Source organism: Lethenteron reissneri, chromosome 54, assembly GCF_015708825.2.
Source record: "Lethenteron reissneri isolate LAM-NWPU_2019-01 chromosome 54, ASM1570882v1, whole genome shotgun sequence".
NCBI classification, from domain to species: Eukaryota; Metazoa; Chordata; class Hyperoartia; order Petromyzontiformes; family Petromyzontidae; genus Lethenteron; species Lethenteron reissneri.
In genome coordinates, this window is record NC_083832.1 from 9,136,624 (window position 1) to 9,155,358 (window position 18,735).

General features: G+C 49.3%; 1 protein-coding gene across 1 annotated transcript in view; it reads right to left on the reverse strand.

The window, feature by feature from the left end:
* Nucleotides 1–15,159, reverse strand: part of LOC133356395 (fibulin-2-like) — a 49,189-nt gene extending 34,030 nt beyond the window's left edge. Inside the window, 2 exon segments of the mRNA XM_061573902.1 lie at nt 9,835–11,356; nt 14,767–15,159. Of these exon segments, the coding sequence (XP_061429886.1) occupies nt 9,835–11,356; nt 14,767–15,033 (1,789 nt within the window). The 5' untranslated portion in view covers nt 15,034–15,159.
* Nucleotides 15,160–18,735: the final 3,576 nt, after the last annotated feature.

The window sequence follows — 18,735 nt, forward strand, 5'->3', positions numbered from 1 at the left end:
ATAAACCTAAACAAAAATTATTCGCGATAAGCTTTTTTTTTTTGGGGGGGGGGGGGGGGTTGGATCGCGTAAGTATAAATGTGTCGACACATTTATATTTAACACTAAAAAAACATCTTATTATTAGTAATATTGGTCGCGAAAGCCTACGCGTCAAACTAAAAATATAAATGTTGTAGCAGGTCAGGCCCATTGAGCAGCATAGCTAACAAAAAAATCAGAAGCGACCTGACCACAAATTCTTCCTTTTTTCATCACCACGCACCGCCGATTTGATCAGCCCCTCCAGCGTATTAAATTGACCTTGCTGCGTCGTTGGCAAATGTTGAAGTGAAGAACTGCACATTGAATATCTGAATCAGACAATTGTCGGTATATCACTGATATCCATATTAAAATTATTTAAAACATTTTATTTTACCAGGTTTTTTTATTTTACCAGGTTTACTGAGCTGTATAGCTTATTCTCGGAAGCGACCTGGCCATGACAAATAATAGCCGAACGAAGTGGCTTATCACGTGGAAATGTACATCAACCAAATACTCTAAAACGCATTTTTCTAAATGTGTAAGGGAAAACCGAAAGACCCGGAGAAAAATCAACGCGACCACGGTGAGCGAGAGAGACACGCAAACTCCAAATATACAGCAGGCGTCAGGGTCGGGGGATCGAACCCACGACCCCTGTATACCAGGCGAGGTAGTTAACATCTCCTAGCCACCACGATCCTCGTAATGAAGCCTCCCTTCTCAAGCGGGTGGGGCGACTGCGACGAATGACTGCCGATTTTGTGGCTTTCTTTTAATTGGACTTTGACGAAAGTGTGAGCCATGTAGCTTGACCAAGCTTCGGGAGCGGAAAACGAAAGTTTTTTTTCATGCGATAAATTATTGAATGAGTATAAATCAGGCAAGGTTGTTTGCTCGCTGAAAACAATACAACGTGATGTACGTAGTGCATTGGGGTGCAGCGATGGCACGGCGAACTGCCCTACGCAGCTGGCAACCTGAGTTGGATACGCGGCCTCGGCTAACGTCAATATCTAAACCGGTTCTGTGCACCGCCCTACGCCAACCTGCAAAAACAAACGTGGTGAAGTATGGTCAAACAACCCCCACGATCACGTGGCATGGTGAGATCTTCATCTGAGCGATACGCTCATCTCCCGTGCGCTGGCGCTCACACGCTCGCGCTGACTCTTAAAGATACAACAGGCGTCAGGGTCGGGATTGAGCGTTGCTGCGTTACCGGAATGGTAACGCAGCAACCCTCGAACCGCCGCCACCCTCCTGGCACGGGAACGTGGAATGTACCTGCTTGTAGGAAGAGCCAGAGGGCGACGCACGGCACGAGCAGAGCTCGTCGCCAGCGGCTCCCCATGGCAAAGCGTCGCTATTCCCGGCACCACCACCACCACCAACCACCACCACTACCACCACCTACGCAGATTAGCGCTCGTGCTTGTTCGCTGCCCGCCTGGCCACGGAGTTGACTCACGACCTCGCCACCCGTGCAATCACGGGGCACTTTGAGATGTGTTTTTTTCTACCCCCCCCCCCCCCACACACCACACACACTTTCACAATCGACGCGTTACTCGGGCGGGCGTGTGGGGCTTGCTGAGCACAGACACACAGAGGGGCCTCAGTGTGCACGGGAGAGGCCGTGACGCCAGGACCCGCGTCTTCTTCTCGTGTTCACGTTTGGGAGCCCCCCCCCCCACACACCGGACCTTCCCCCCCCCCCCCCCCGTGAGGTGAGGCAATCGACGCACGTGGCTGGACCTCACCCATTGACGACTCGTGGCGGTGTGGGTGGTAGTGGTGGTGGTGGACTCATGCTGTTGGATGGACAGAAGTAGAGAGAGAGGTGGAGGGAGGCGCGTTGAAGAAACTCGCACGGTCGTTTAACAGCTGCCGCGCCTGGAGATTGGATCGAGTCTGTGACCCCCTTCTGGGTGGCAGGTCCGTCACGCGGCCACTGCATGGCGGCAGCAGCGTCCCAGAGCAATGTTGACAATCGTGTTATATTTATTATTTGAATTTATTAAATGATTGTATTGACCTCTTGACGGTGAATTTATTACATTCGCAATCCTGTGAATGTGTTCATTCACCAACAGGCTTGTTGTTAATCATATATATTTTACATTAAAAAAACGGCTCTATTGTGATTATTTTAGTTCACTTATTAACGTTAAAGTCGTTTCATTGCACTATTAACTATGCAGTTAGTCATGAAAATCCTTTATTCCACTGCCAAACACTTTTGTAAACTTCTTAATCACATTTTTTTTATTAATCCCGCACCGCCGATTCGTGGGGTTGGTCACGTATGGCGCAAAAGAAGTTCGACATACATTGGCAATTTAACACGTAGTAGGCTTTGTCGACCAATATTATTCATAATAAAGGTTTTTGGGTTAGATCGTTGTAAGTATAAATGTGTCGTAACCCTCCACCACCCGACACAGCCAGCAAGGTTGTGGATGCTGGATGTAATTACCAGCGAAACGTCGTACTACTCAAATTGTAAATGTTGTGGTTTTACTCTCCAACACACCGATGGGTTCAAGTAGTAAATCATTGGCGCACGTTGTTTACGTGACAAACCTTACTGCCTGTGTCGGGTGGCGGAGGGTGACGACACATTAGTACTTACAGCGATCTAACCCAACCACCTTTATTAAAACATTCGCAATGGTACTGACTATCCCGCCTTGCATTGCGTGTGCTGTGCTCATGGCGTGATCTTCGTGCTGTGTTTTTACGACTGATCGAGCGTGACGCATCCTCCTCATCAGCTGTACCACGGACTACGACGATTATTTACTGTGGCCATCGACCGCATGCTCCCTCCACGTGTAAACCAGGAGCGCCACGGTACCTAGGAGATGTTAACTACCTCGCCTGGTATACAGGAGGTCGTGGGTTCGACCCCGACCCTGACGCCTGCTGCTGTATGTAAGAGTCAGCGTGCTCTCCCCGTGGCCACGTGGATTTTGCTCCGGGTCCTCCGGTTTTTCGTTTCCCCCTTCGCATTTAGAATCGACATCACGCGTTTAGAGCATTTGGCCGCTCATACATATCTCCACGTGACGATAAGCCACTTCGTCTGAGCTATCATTTGTGGCCAGGTCGCTTCTGAAAAACAGCTCAGTCGGGGCCTTTCACCTGTTAACATAACATTTAAAAAAAGTTAAACAAAACAGTTCGATGGGCTGACAGTCGCTCCCAGTTGCATGACCTCGTGCGCGATGGAGCAGCACACGCGAGGCCCCCCTTTGCATCCACGCGCTAGCGAGTGCCACCGTCCGTGAACAAAGTTCACCCATTTAGTCGGCGCGCCGTTAGCAGAAAGGAAAGGAAGAGAGAAGGACGCAGGGGAGTGGAGGGAAAAGCGTGCAAGGGGTTACAATCGGTCGGAACGTTTCTACAAAAACAACAACAACACAAATGCGTGTACATGCTAACGCAACTGGTTATGCACGCAATGGCTTTGGTATAATGGTCAACACGTTGGGCTCGCAATTCAGAGGTTGCCAGTTCTCCGGTTGCGGCAGTTGCGACATTATTCACGTTACTCTTTGGTTCTTTGGGTAAAGTCACGTAGAAAGAAAATACATTAAATAATAGAATACGACGTTTCGATTGCAACACAAGCAATCGTCATCAGGTACGAATGAATGAGAAAATAAACCTAGTAAACTTAGAAATATAATGCAGTACAACACAGAGAGTCGGCTAACATAACAGTCAACACCCCACCTGGTTGATTACGTTCTTCCAAAGATTGCTACATTTGAGAGCGAGAGAGACAAGACACAGACACGGAGACACATAGCCAGACACACAAGCAGAGAGAGACAACACGGGGACACAGAGAGAGACACATACATAGACACACAGAGAGGGAGACACACATAGACACACTCTGTGTCGAGCCCTTAAATACGTTTACTATGTTTGTTTTCTCATTCATTCGCTACCTGATGACGATTGCTTATTGCAATCGAAACGTCGTATTCTATTATTTAATTTATTTTCTTTCTACGTGACTTGACCGAAAGAACCAAAACGTAATACATATATGTTTTATACATTTTCATTCTGAAAAGCCTCACTGAGTCTTAAGATTTTTTTTTTTCAGGCGGATCCTGCATTTGGACGTGAGGCGGATGCCATTCATCGGTGCTTAGTTTGTGTTTAGAGAACCCAGGGTCCCTGGAGAAAGCTCACGATTATGAAGGGATAACCTCGCTCTTGAGTGCCGGGTTGGAAGGACACAAATCTACAACGTGGCAATCAAATTCAAACAGCTCATTGAGGGGAAACGGCAAGTATTTGCCGCAACATTAAACATAATAAACTTTATTCCAGCACTTATTTCAGAGCTTCGGCATACAAAGTCTAATGTATAATTCAACAGTCCCTTAACTTAAGATATTAATATATCAGTCTGCGTGATGATGCCCACAGAATGCGGAGTGCATTCATTAGGTGGCCACTCAAGAGCAGAGAGAGGTTAAAGTTCGCCTGCGTGGCTTGTCGTGAGATGCCAGGACTTGTCTTGATGCAATCACCATCGGTGTTGGCCTGTCAGCTCTGTATGTGTGTATGTGTGTAGAACTATCTTGCGCACCGTACCTATCCAACCGTGCTCATCGGATGGTGCAGGCGAGAAAGAGAGAGAGGCGGGGTGTGTGTGGACAACAAACTGAACACAATTAACGATGTCAGAGAACAGCACCGCGCGCGTGATCCACGCGAGCCGCAGCTATGCGCGACGTCTTGTGCTGTTGCTGCTGTTGTTGCTGTTGTTAATCTTGTCTGTTCCTACTCAATAATTCATCCCTCTCAGCTCTGCGTCGAGAAAACGTCCGAACCGCGCGTGCCGCTCGTGGCACAGCTCGTGCCACGAGAACGTTCCAAACCCCCGGGGCAGGTCAACATCGTTTAGCACAAACAAGAACACGCGCACGCACGCACGCGCCCCGGGACTGGGTAGAGGTCCCGTTACTTCGGAACAAGCGTCCGCCTTTCTACCTCGCCACTCCCGGGGGGGGGGGGGGACGGAAGGAGTGGGGAGGGAGAAGGAGTGGGGATGGAGGGGGTCATTCACGGTGGCACCAGCTCCACTTCAAGGCCGCTTTTCACCCCCCCCCCCCCCGTCCGAGCACTGCATTCGACCGCCTGGCCCGGTGGGGCCTTGCGCAACCACTTGGGGGGCTGGGGGGGGGGGCGCCCTTCTATTTGGCGCGCGCGCCTCTCGCGACCAGCCGTGTGCGCCCCCCCCCCAACACACCCCCCCCAACACCCCGCCCCCCCCGCAACACACCGCCCCCCCCCAACACACCGCCCCCCAACACCCCCCCAACACCCCCCCCAACACCGCCCCCCCCAACACCCCCCCCAACACACTCCCCCCCAACACCCCCCCCCCAACACACCCCGCCCCCCCCCAACACACCGCCCCCCAACACCCCCCCAACACACCCCCCCCCAACACCTCCCCCAACACACCCCGCCCCCCACACACGGCCCCCCCCCAACACCCCCCCCCCCAACACCCCCCCCAACACCCCCCCAACATCCCGCCCCCCATCTCCCTCTCTCTCCGTGCCAAACTCCGTAGAAGCGAGTGAGATCTTAGCGGAGCCGCGCGTGTCGGGGGAAGACGCCACTCGAGAACGGCGTGAGACGCCTCCTGTCGCGAGCTCGGCTGCTCTTCGTTGCGAGGCCCCGCGGGCCAAATGACCCCAACCCCCCAACCCCCCAGCCCCCTCCCCCCCGCCGCCGTGGCCCACCGGGTGGTGGCCCTGAGTGTGGCCCTTGACGGTTCGGCCTCCCGCCGACAACGCACACAGCAAGTGCGAACACCCCCCGCTCGTCATCATAGTCCTCGTGCTGCTGTCAAACCCCCCCAGTGGTTTCAGAATTGACACCTTTAAAAAAGGCATCATGTTTGCAATAACCACAACACAAGTAGTCCAAATGCAAACAAAAAGAAACAACTCTGATAATGATAATAATATCATTATCAGAGTTGGCGTCATCTGGTCCAACACCAATGAAGACTAGGCTCTAAGGAAAGCTGTCTCGGGTGTGGACCAATGAGCTTCAAGGACAGTGCATATCATCATGATTATCAGAGTTGTTTCTTTTTGTTTGCATTTTGACTACTTGTGTTGTGGTTATTGCAAACATTATGCCTTGTATAAAGGTGTCAGTTTTGTACCAGTTTAAAGGGTAAAAACCTACTACTATATTTTGCCACTGGTAAAGGAGATGTCTCATAGTGGTTTCAGAATTGTGTGGGCCTCTCGAGCCGGTGATGTCTCATTGGCAAAAGTAACCCCCCCCCCCGCCCACCTCTGAAAAGGACTGAGAACACTGGCTGAGCTTGCCACCCCAACCCCCACCCATCCCCGTCCCTTCTATCCCCTTCCTTGTGTCCTTTCCTTCACCTCCCCACATACTAGCACAAGAAACAATCCACGGTCCGTTTCGCGGTCCCCACCTCGGTCTATTGGATTTGATTTCCATTAATTTCTATGCGTTTCTCTCGACATCCTCCAGACATGCAGAAATACACTCGTAAAGAATGCAGTCAAAAAATCTCAGAGCAGGACTCTGCTGAACACAAATCTTGAGGCTTAGTGAGAAAATCCTGGTTATGTAATAATATTTGTTATTATTTGAATGCGTGATAGCTATCGGTATAATATGAACAACTTCAAACATCACACTTAAACAACAAATTCCAAATGCTATTGTGGGCAGTGCAAATAAATAAATGTAGTTATTTATCGAAATATTTTACTTTGGGTTTTTTTCCTTCTTAAAAATATAACAGCCATATTAAAAAACAAATAAATAAAAATGTTATACGTTCTGTTCGCGCAAAGCGATTTGTGCAACTATTGCTTTATTAAGGTCTCCTTCACGCCAAGTTATTCCGTAAAACAGTGGCCTCTTTCAGACGATCAAATATTGCGTTCGTGGGTGAAATAGCTGCATGCGAGGGTTTGAACCAGACGGCTCTAAGCGCCAGTGATGTAAAAAAAACAGTCTACAGCTTCTAACTTTGACAAATATAGAACTCCTCGTATCCGCCTGTGCTGAGGGCGAGCAACCATCAAAAGATTAGCTTTTCCGCGAGGGTTATCCACAAAGTGTATATATTGTCTTAATGTGGATAAAATTGCCAGTAATAGGATGAATTTCGCCAATGAACTCTCGTGCTAACGAATGTTGCGGATAATGGGAAGCTGTTGCACTTTGCGGATAATGGGAAGCTGATGGGGGGGGGGGTAAGTGGATATAGGAATAGGGCCACGCATAATAGTATTCGCTGACCCTACAACTCCAGTGGATTATAAGGGTTGAGGGTAATAGGGTCGCAGATATGAGGAGCTTCTGTAGTAGTGTTTTTGTAGCAGTAGGTTAGTGGCAACTCCTGCTGCTGCTGATGATGACTATGATGTTGAGTACCACTGTGTGGGAAGTCAATGGACACTGTCCTGTAGACACACTTGCCCCTGCCATACAAATGTGGAATTTCCATCACTAAAGAGTGTCGCAGTGTACGAGCACTGCGATACTGTTTAAGCATGACACCGGTTTTATTTATCTTGGAGTAATGATGACACTGATAGAGATGATAACCATGACGACAATGAGTTCGGTAATGTCTTCCGCTAAACCACAGTTTATGGGGTTTGAGCAATAATAATATAGATTGGTGAAGATCTCAGAGTACGATGCGTGTGTAGGAGAAATTGTAAAAGTGTACAAGGATGAGATAATGAAGAACAGGTGGCCGTATAATACTGTATAGATTATTATTATTAAAGTACACACACGTCGAGATGATTATGAACAAGTAGCCGTGGGGCGCTGTGAGAGAGGACAGGGAAATATTCACGTTGAGATCATTAAAGTCACGGGCCGCAGGGTGGAGAGGGCAACCGTCCAATTAAGAGCGGGGCCGAGATGGTATATAAGCCGGAGCAAGGCCCGGAGTCTGGACGATTGCCCTGGACCAGGATCTATAAGCTGCAAGACATCGGGGCTGACTGATCGTGAAGCAACACACAAGGTGGAAGACATTGGGACTGACTGCTTGTGGAGCTGTATGTACGTAATTTTTCAGAAAATAAAGACGTCGCCTTTTTTATGATGGACGTCTCCAAGGAGCTTCTTTACAGATGTGTAGTGACTAACTCGGGGACGGTAAGACTTGGAGGCACTATTTTTATTTAACGAGCATTATAGAGATAACACACACTACGTGGGTACACACTATCACTGTTGCTAGCCTAAACACAACGCTAACCGTCTAACACTAACAGTGCTGAACGGAGACGGTCAACAACTATCTACCAATTCTAGATTTGAAGCTTTCGTGACTGCGAGGATTCATACTCTTAGTTTTTTCGGTAAAGTCACGTAGGTAAAACAATTAAATACAGCAAATCTGGCTGTGACGGTCCCACCTGATGACGGAGACTTGTGTTGCCTCCGAAACGTCGTGATTTTTATAATTTTATTTTTATAAATTTTAATTTCATTTTTTTACCTACGTGACTTTACCAAAAAAACGAATATCTATCTAGCAGTGCAATGTCGAGTGAAGCGGACAGCGACGATGGCGACGAGACGACAGCGACGATGGCGACGACGAGATGGTAACGACAACGATATTGAACAGCAAGACGGGATCCCACTTCCAGCAACAGCCCCGAGGTCCCTCACAGGGGCCCTTCTTTTACTCTCAGCGTGGCCTCACTCCGCCCTGACCATGCCCCCTTTCCGCCCTGACCACGCCCCTTTCCGGCTCGGCCACGCCCCATTTCCGCCCTGACCACGCCCCTCTCCACCCTGACCACGCCCATCTCCACCCTGACCACGCCCCCTTTCCACCCTGACCACGCCCCTCTCCGCCCCGGCCACGCCCCTCTCCGCCCTGGCCACGCCCCCTCTCTGGAACCTACTAGCGGGTTCCTGAGGCTTCCAGATGGGCCCTCCTCTGTGACCTTTCCCCCAGATGTCCCCCTCGTGTCTATCATGGCCAGCTGACGTCTGTACTGCTATACACCGCAGATCCCATTTTTCACCAGCAGCCAGCGCTATGCCACTACAGATGTGTAGTAGTGGGTTCTTTTGAGACGCACTCTTGAGTATGGAGGCAACACGTTTTATTCACACACACAATAGGTAAGGCTACACTCGACGGGATAACGGCTAAGGGTGGTGACCACCCTGGATAGCTACATAACACTCACGGGAACACTATATAAACTGCCGGGCCAGCTCACACGTTGCCCGGCTCTGGACAACTTCTCTCACGCCCGAAGACCGAGGATCCAAGACTTGGCGGGCGGGCCCCATCTCTCTTTGACAGCCCTCCAACGACGGCGACCCTGCCGGCTTCTCTAATCGGGTCAGACAGCACGTTGGCTGCTCTGACCCGATTATAGATATCCCGTTTGCGAGAGAGATAGGTGTCTTGTAGTCCCGTGTGTAACAGTGTTGCATAAGTGTAGAATCAATGTTAATTAGTGTCTCTGAAATGACTCACTACACATGCATACAACACATTACAGACTGTGGGGCTACACTGAAAGCCGCATAGAACAGCCCAGCAAAATCCAATGTATTATCCTATGCCCCTGGGCAATGCTCTCCACCATAACCAACCCGCACTATCCGGTGCGGTCAATTATACAATAGCCCACACCTCCCATGGCCATCACAACAACAGTGCCTTTGACACTGGGCTGGATGATTATGACTATTTCTCACAGACAGGGCAGCTCTTGACTGACTCACCGAGAGCAGAGATGGCCGCTGGCGCCGGTGGTCCCGTGATATCAGCATCAGGCGGTGCAGGAGCGACTGCGGCGGTCGTGGCGGCAGTGGTGGTGGAGCCATGAGCGCTGGAGTCCCGCACCCACTCAGTGGTCACTCCTCTATTCTGGCCACGGTGCCATCCGATCGTCGCTTGTACCTCGGACACTTCTTTGGCGGCCGTCGTCCCGGTCACAGATGAGGCATCCTTGACCGTTATCCATCCGGCAGCGTCCGAGTCGAACGCCTGACCGATGGTGCCCGACGTGTCGAAGCGCCCATTACCTTCAGGAGAGAGTTGTCCGTGCTTCTCTCTGTGCGGGGCGGCTGCTGTGCCATGCGCCTTGTCGTTTACGATCTCTCCGTGCTCCGAGATGCCACCGCTTTCCCCGCTGTCCGTCGGCATTGTCGCTGCGGCCGGTGATACGGGAGACCTGAGTGTGTTTTCTACCTCCTGAGTAAGAACAATTCCACTGTGCCATGCCCTTGGCCCATCAAGATTGTTACCCTCTTTCTCGTCACTCCTGTCATCATAGTTTTCACCTTCTGACCGAGTCACATAATTGTCTGCAAGTTCTGCACTTCTCTCCAAGTTGGATGCAGCGTCAACGTACTCGGGTACCTTTGCAGAGGCCGTTTCGCTGAAATGAAATCTAATGGGGGGCAGTTCATTCACTGATGGGTCGTGAAGGCCGTTTGCCACTCCGAGTGGCACACGCAGATCCGGCTGCACTTCTCGCATGCCTGACAGGTCCACTGGGTGGGGCTGATGTTTTGGCAAGGATGGATCCAGCACACCGGGACTTAGATAACTCGCACCCACGTCCCCGTACAATGGATACGAGGGCAGGGCATTCGCATGCCATAGATAATCAGGATGCTCTGCGAGTCCCGGGTCAAATCCGTAAGCAAAACCATCGCCACCAGCATTATCATAATGACTGTCGTCGCCGTCTATACCGTAGTCATCCCCTCGCCTGCCTCCCCTGTTGTCCACCGGCGAGGGCTCTGATCCAATGCCATAAGCAAAGCCACCGCCGTCGCCACCGTCGCCACCGTCGTCGCCACCGCCATTATAATCACCACCACGTCCAGCAACAGCAGCGGCAGAAGCGGCATTCTCATAACGACCACCGTAGCCATGTTCACCACGGTCATCCCCTCGAGTGCCCTCCACTGGAGGGGTGGCGGCAGCAAAATCGACAGCCGAGTCGCAGCCCGGGACGGTGTAGCACAGCAGCTGCGATTCCCCAAGGGGGCAGTGGCAGACGCGGCAGCCTGGCAGGCGGAAGGTGAACCCGGCGTCGTGATTGTGGCCACTGTCCGAGACGCAGCCGGCGCGGAGGCACACGGGGCAGTGGTCGAGCGGCCGGTGGACCTCCTCGATGCAGTTGGACGGGAGGTCTGGGCAGGTCATGAAGCTGCAGCTGATGGAGCCGCCTCCCGCGGGGCACGAGCATGCCGTGGTGCCGTCGTCGACGTAGTAGACGTGCCCCTCCGGCACCTGCTCGCGCACCAAGCACGGAGGCTGAGTCAGCACCGGGTTGGCTTTGTACGGTGCGAAAGAAGCTCAGCATTCCTACGTGCGTAATGAAGGACTCCAAAATGCGGCACTGCTTGGATTAAGTTGATTATCCTCGACAACAATGTCCAGTGGCCTAGCACCAGCCAACGCAAGTCCCTTGCTTTCCCTCTCGCGAGGGCCCACCACTTCCCCCTCACCCTTCCATTTTTTCCTTTTCCCCCTCCCCGTCTCTCATCTCCGCCCATCCCTTCCTTCTAATTAATCCCTCTGCTCCCCTTCTAACCGACTTAACTGATCCCCGCCTTTATCGCTCTCTTTTAAACCGTCCAACCAATCACCATCTAGCAGGACACGTCACGGCTAACCTTACACAGTAGTTCCCCCTCGTGGTGGTTATGATATCTTCTTTTCTATTCTATTTATATAAACGCCTAACTTTTGTTACGTAGGCTAGGCGTAGTCACAAACCGCACCTCTCCATAATAAAGGCTCAGTCATTTGTTATGTAGTCTATTCGTAGTCTCAAACCGCACCTTACCATAATAATCAAAAGTGAGCCGTTCCTGGCCCTTCCCCCCCCCCCCCCTCCCTTAACCATTATATATACGGATTGGTATTTCTTGTAATCTCTCATTTACTTGATACATCTGTCGGGCTGTGACGGTTCCACCTGAAGACGGAAGCTTGTGTTGCCTCCGAAACGTCGTGATTTTTTATTTTACTTTTATTAATTGCAAAAAAAAATTACCTACGTGACTTTACCGAAAAAACCTAAGAATATGAATCCTTGCAGTCACGAAAGCTTCAAATCTAGAATTTATCTGTGATGAACGCTTCACTTCCCGTCGTTTTCACACAGGGGGCGCGTAGGTTTGAACGACGGAGGCGCACGGACAGACGTTCAAATTACGTTGGAATCGATCTGCAGAACGAGGCGATTCGGTGTCGATTCCCAGAATCGACTTGTCCCCCACCGACACGACTTTACCATTTGTTTTGCAATGCCGACGACGACAATTTCCCATTCTCCCCGCATACGCTATCACAATCAACAAGTCGCAGGGACAGACGTTCCATTGCGTTGTTAAGCGCACAACTTTATCTATCTTTCTGTGATGATGAATATAATAATATTAGATAAAACTTCTAAACGGAGCATCGGGTGCTTGCGAGAATGCGTCGTTCTTGTGCAAATTTTGTGACTTTCCTGGCCAAAGGAATGTCACCCCACATGTCATTCACAGACGCTATCCAAGGATGTCGAACATCCTTACACAAACTTACGTACAAAGTTGCGCGCACGCACGAAACGCCGGTTATAATCGCAGTGATTCGATCAGTTTTAGTGAGCCATTTCATCGAGAACTGTAGTCTCAATGAAATGTGTTGTTCTTCTCCCGCACCTCCGATGGGCACTGTTGGCTACGTACGGTGCGAACGAAGCTCTACATACATACTTAATTTGGAGCTTTCGTGACTGCAGGAATTACTCTTTGGTTCTTTCGGTAAAGTCACGTATAAAGAGACAATAATAAATTAAATACTAGCATACGACGTTTTGATTGCAACACAAGCAATCATCAGGTATAAATGAGAGATAAATGTACGTCTCTCTCTCTATGTATCTCTGTGATATCTCTCTCTACTTATATGTCTGTCTATATGTCTCTGGTTCTGTGTTTTATCTCTCTCTCAAATTTAGCATTCTCAGGAAGAACGTAATCAACCAGGTAGGCTGTTGACTGTTATGTTATCCGACTCTCTGTTGTATTACATTACATTTCTAAGTATACTAGATTTGTGTTTCTATTTTATTTATACCTGATGATGATTGCTTGTGTTGCAATCGAAACGTCGTATGCTAGTATTTAATTTATTATTATTTTTTTATACATGACTCTACATACATACATAGTCATCTCTTTGTAGATGCAGTCCTGCAATTTGTTTGCTCATGGCACTGCTGCTGCTGTAAGGACCTCTACTCGAGAAGGCTCAAGGGAGTATCTCTTCTGGGCATGTATCCGCTCTTCCATGCTGGCCACACGTCTTGAATGTGGTCAGCAATATTCACACTGTTGGTCCACTACACACAACCCGCCAATCAACTGCGGTGAACCCATCTATTCTGCTGAGCGGACAGAGGCACGGGGATTTAAGAAACGTGTCCATATCTTCAACTGCCCTGGCGGCAGATTGTATGGAGCCAGTGATCTACAGCGTGCTAAACATTACACCACGTGCCGGCTTTCTCCAGCCACCCTCTGCAGCAATGGATTCTTCAATCTTTGAATAATCTTTAGCGTTAGCTCCCTTGTACGCGTGCATTTTCTCCAACTTCCTCGCACGTGCCAAGCACTCACGAATTAAATTGGTCTAACATCTCAATGCAGAACTCTCCTGAAAACAAGGCTTGATCCTCATTTAAACTCTACTGTGCAAAGAACCGCTTTTCCATGGTATTACTTTTACGGCAATACATAGCATTACATACAGGCTTGGTAGGAGATACTGGTGATACTGGCCACGATAAACCACAAACAATTCCTGACTTTAATGTAAACGTGCTCGAGCCACCCACCTGCAGAGAGAATGAGTGCTTGTCTCTAAACGAGACAGTACAGCAAGTAGGTTGCCCGCCTATCTGCGCGGCGGATTCTGCGCGTGGCTTTTCCTACGGCGACTCGGGTTCGAATATCCCACGGGCACCAGTGCATGCACGACACAATAGTCGATTGTTGACAATCATGAGACCGGGCTTTTAATACCACGGTGATTTAAACATCGGAGTGGAACGCACTGAAAGCCGTCAACACTGCGTCCTCAGCAACGCTCAAACGGCATGGTAAAGATAGACCACGCAAAGGCATTTGATCCGGTGAAATGGAAAAACGAATGAACACATTCACACGCCTCCTAAGAATTCGTGGGAGGAGTGGTGGTGCAGTGGTTCGCGCACTAAGGCTACGAACCCTGCAGCTTGAGTGTCGCTCCTAGTGGCGAGTGCCACGTCCCACCCTCCATTTCTATAACCGGCAACGAATTGACCGGCGTGATGAAAAATGGTCAAACTACGTCTCTAACCGACATGGCCGGGGGAAGCCTTCATCTAGCAGTGGATTGACAAATGGCTATCATCATTATTATGCACTCACAATTTTTGCCCTTGCCACGGGAAAGTTTAATTTCCTATGAAATTCTTTGGGGTTGCAAAATATTCAAATTTTATATTCGTGCACACACTTTTAGGCACGTTAGCTACGGGTGCCTCTTGACAACAGGAGCTCCCACAGCCCTGAGCAGGTTCAGCCAAGGCCGTGCACAAAGCTGTCGAAACGAAGAAACACTCGGGAAACTGCGGTCAAAAGGCGATGAACAAAACGAAATACCTTTCCATTTGTGTATCCGGCAGCGACGCAGTCATAGTACTGATATCCCTGGCAGGTGCAGCCCAGCTGAAGGCACGTCGGGCAGCAAGTGGGGGGCTCCGAGCTCTCTGCGATGCAGCGGTCGTTTGGGGGGCAGACCACCCCCGCGCAGTCCGGAGGATACGCACGACTCTCCTTCGCTCCCAGCGTCAGCACGGCCAACGCGGCGAGCACCAAACGCAGAGTGCCCGACGGTTGTGCCGGGGGTGCCGCTACTGCGCGATCCATTTCCTGCGCGAACTAAAAAGAGAGACGAGGGCGCAGAGCTCACGGCGGACGGCGAAGAGTTCCCCGGACTCGGTGAACGGCTCACGTCAAGTTCGGACCCCGGAGATTGCCCGCTCGGTGCGTCGTAGTCCATTATCCCACGCGCTCCGTGGCTCTCCCAAGACAAACATTACAAGGGGAAGGAGGGGGTGGTGGTGGTGGTGAGAGAGAACGTTCCGAAAGGACTGCGCGTGCTTTGGAACGACGTCTGTCCCCGACGGCATTGCTCACGTGCGATATTGCTCGCGGCGAAACCGCCCGCGCACCGCAAAAGGCGTCAGCCGCGAAGAACAACGGAGACAAACGCAACGGACGCATGACGGGCACGTTTGTCGGCCGGCGAACGCGACGCTCGGCACGCGGAGAGAGCGCGGGCCATGCACGCGCACGCGCGCGTTTGTCTTCCCTCGCGCACAACCGCGCCCCCCATCTGCACATGAGATCACGCATCGCCACCCACTTGCTCCTGGCAAGTGCAGCAGTTGACAGCAAATGATCCCCAAAATAAATAAAGAAAGCCACTGCTCACGTGGTTGAGCGCAGCGCAGGAGCGTGATTTCAACGATTAGTCGGGTCAATGTGGGAAAATGAAATGAATTTGCTTGCTTACCAGTTAAAAAGGCATTGCCCGCACGCCTGCACCTCTCCCCAAAGGTGCCAGACTTAAGGAATGGGCTTTTTTATTTAACGCGGAGGGAAGTGCGTTTTTATTTACAGGATCTCTGCCAAACTGGCGACCCAGAGAAGACCGATCAGCAAATGTTCAGCTCTGAATCTGTAACAAAAGAGCCAATGTTTGGCAAGGCAATATGGAAATTGGGTGGGGGAGAGAAATGCTGACAACATCGCAGTAATGATGATTCGGAAGTTTGGCGTTTTTGTTGATGGTCCTGGAAAAAATTACTCGAAACGGAACACTGAAAAAGTTGACATCTTGTGTGTCGGTCATTTCTTACAAGCATCGCAATGTTTCAGACGCTTGGACCTTTTAGGCCCACACTTGGATAGCGTCCGAGTGAGATGTATTGCATGCGGATGGAGTAGGTGGAATATTATCAATGTCTCAAGATGGAAAGGGTTTTTTATGTTACTTTCAACTGCGGTGATTTTTTTTTATTGGGATACTTGATTCCAATATTCCCCTGAAAGTATGAAATGCCATGCATTGACACACACACACGTGTGTGCCTTGGCCACCAGACACACAGAAGAAGTAGAAAATTACGATGTGTGGAACCAACAAAACCTTCCATAGATATTTTCATAAACTAATATTTGCTATACTGTACTTTCTAACCAAACCCAATGACGCCCATTTCAACAAATACGACCAAGAAAACACAAATATTGAAATTGCAGGAAAAAAAAACTGACCAGGATTTTTTAGTTTTGCCCCGTAAAAGCTCACATTCCTGACTACAATAATAATAATAGTGTCACGGGAAAACTAAATTTGCGATAATAAAAAAAATACCGCGTTGCAGTGCGAAGACTGCAGCTTTAAAAGGAGGCATTGAGCCAGCGACAAACGAAAGTTGCACGCCCCAGAATTTTCGCGAGCTCGGACGTGCGCCTCGATGGTCACACTGCAGTTTGGCACGCAAGCCCAAAGGCATGCTGTGATGGGGGCAGAGATGGGAAACAGCATCACATTGTAGTTTTCCCACGACAGAGATAGTGTGGGCACAAATACCCGTGGCCTGCATATAACAGGGTGGTAGATTTGAAGCTTTCGTGACTGCAAGGATTCATATTCTTAGGTTTTTTCGGAAAAGTCTCGGAGATAAAACAATTTAATTAATAAAAGTAAAATAAAATCAAAATCACGACGTTTCGGAGGTAACACAAGCTTCCGTCTTCAGCTGGAACCGTCACAGCACGAAAGCTGTATCACCTTGATACAGCTATCGTGCTGTGACGGTTCCACCTGAAGACGGAAGCTTGCGTTGCCTCCGAAGCGTCGTGATTTTAATTAATTTTTTTACATTTTTTATCTACGTGACTTTACCGAAAAAACCTAAGAATATAACAGGGTGGTGTTTCGGTGCCCGTTAAAAATAAAAAGTACATTCGCTCACAGTCCCTGCGTAAATGGGGCGGACAGTCCGACCTTCCCTCTTCCCAGAACCCAGCAGCACTGAGTTCGGGCTTCGGACCACGAAATTTCTGTACCCCCCCCCCCACACTGCCCCCTTGTTACGGATTATTTAAAAAAACACGTTACATTTTTTTTGTATATCATACTCTGAAGCTCAAAAATGTAACAGCGTTGTAAATCCGAGCAGACTGATCATTAGCCGTGTCTCCAGGCTGCAAAACAAAAAAAGATCTCATAGGTCAGCGTTCTCCACTAATGTTTAGAGGGGGGCCACTTTCGCCGATAAAACATCATCAGCGTGAGGGCCCCCACAACATGTTAACATCATTGGGGGTTTGACAGCAGCACGATGATGTTGATGGATGGGGTGCTTTCACATTTGTGTATTGTCGGGGGCCGCACTAAAGGCCACCAGGGGCCGCCAGTAGCCCACGTGCCTTGCAATGAAGACCACTGCCACAGATAAATCTGTTTAGTACCGTAATAATCATTACATTTATGAGGCGCCCTTAAGCAATCGTTCTCAGGGCGCAATGCGTGAAAATCCGGAAATAGCTTGACATCAACCAAATACAGAAGTGAGAAAGACGTTTGAAAATAACTAAATAAGAAAAAAAGTCGTTTTTAAACAGGTATGTTTTTAGCCGAGATTTCAAGATTTGCGTCTTGGAAGTCCTGACCTTGAAGGGAAAGGGGTTCAAGAGTTTAGGGTGTCGCAATTGCAATGGCACGATCACCTCCAATTGTGAAGCCACATCTGGATTGTGGTGTCTTTTTTAAAACACTTTAATGTAGATTTCATTTTATATCGCTATAATATACTTAAAGCGGAATTTAAATATTATTACAAGCTGTAAATGTTCTTTGGGTCTTTTGGTTAAGCCACGTAGATAAATAAAATATATATTAAAAATATCACGACGTTTCGATCGCAACACAAGCAATCGTCATCAGGTGAAAAAATATAGGGCCGGCCTTGCCCTGATCTCAGAGAGAATAAGATTGCCCCGATTTGAACTAGACAATTTAGAAAATACTCTCTTGCAATCACACTTAACATTGACAGAAAAAAATGTCTACATCTGATTGGGACCATGTAGAAAACATGACAGCCTCCTCAGCTGTCAGCTAAATGCAAAGATAACCTGATTTCCAAGTTTAACCTCCTTTCCAAGAAGAAGCCAGATCCACACATTAAAAAGTTAGACGGTGACAAGATTGTTATCAATCCGAGTAACATCCCAATTGACGACAGCTTAAAATCGGGTCTAGCTAAAGAGTTGAATTTCGCAGTCACCCCTAAACACATCTCAGTTGATGATATCATTGCCCAGGTTGACGCAGCCCTTAAGGGTTTGGGACACATTCCTGCAGACGTGGCAAGATCGGAAATCGCTGAATTCCTCAAAAACGCTGACACCTATTAGCAACATCAGCAAGGATGAGCGCCTTGAGCTTTCTCAACTAAAAAATAGAGATGACAAAGTCATCCTCTCCTCTCAGCCGACAAGGGCAATGCCACTGTCATCATGGACAAAACCACACACAATAACAAAATGCAGGGC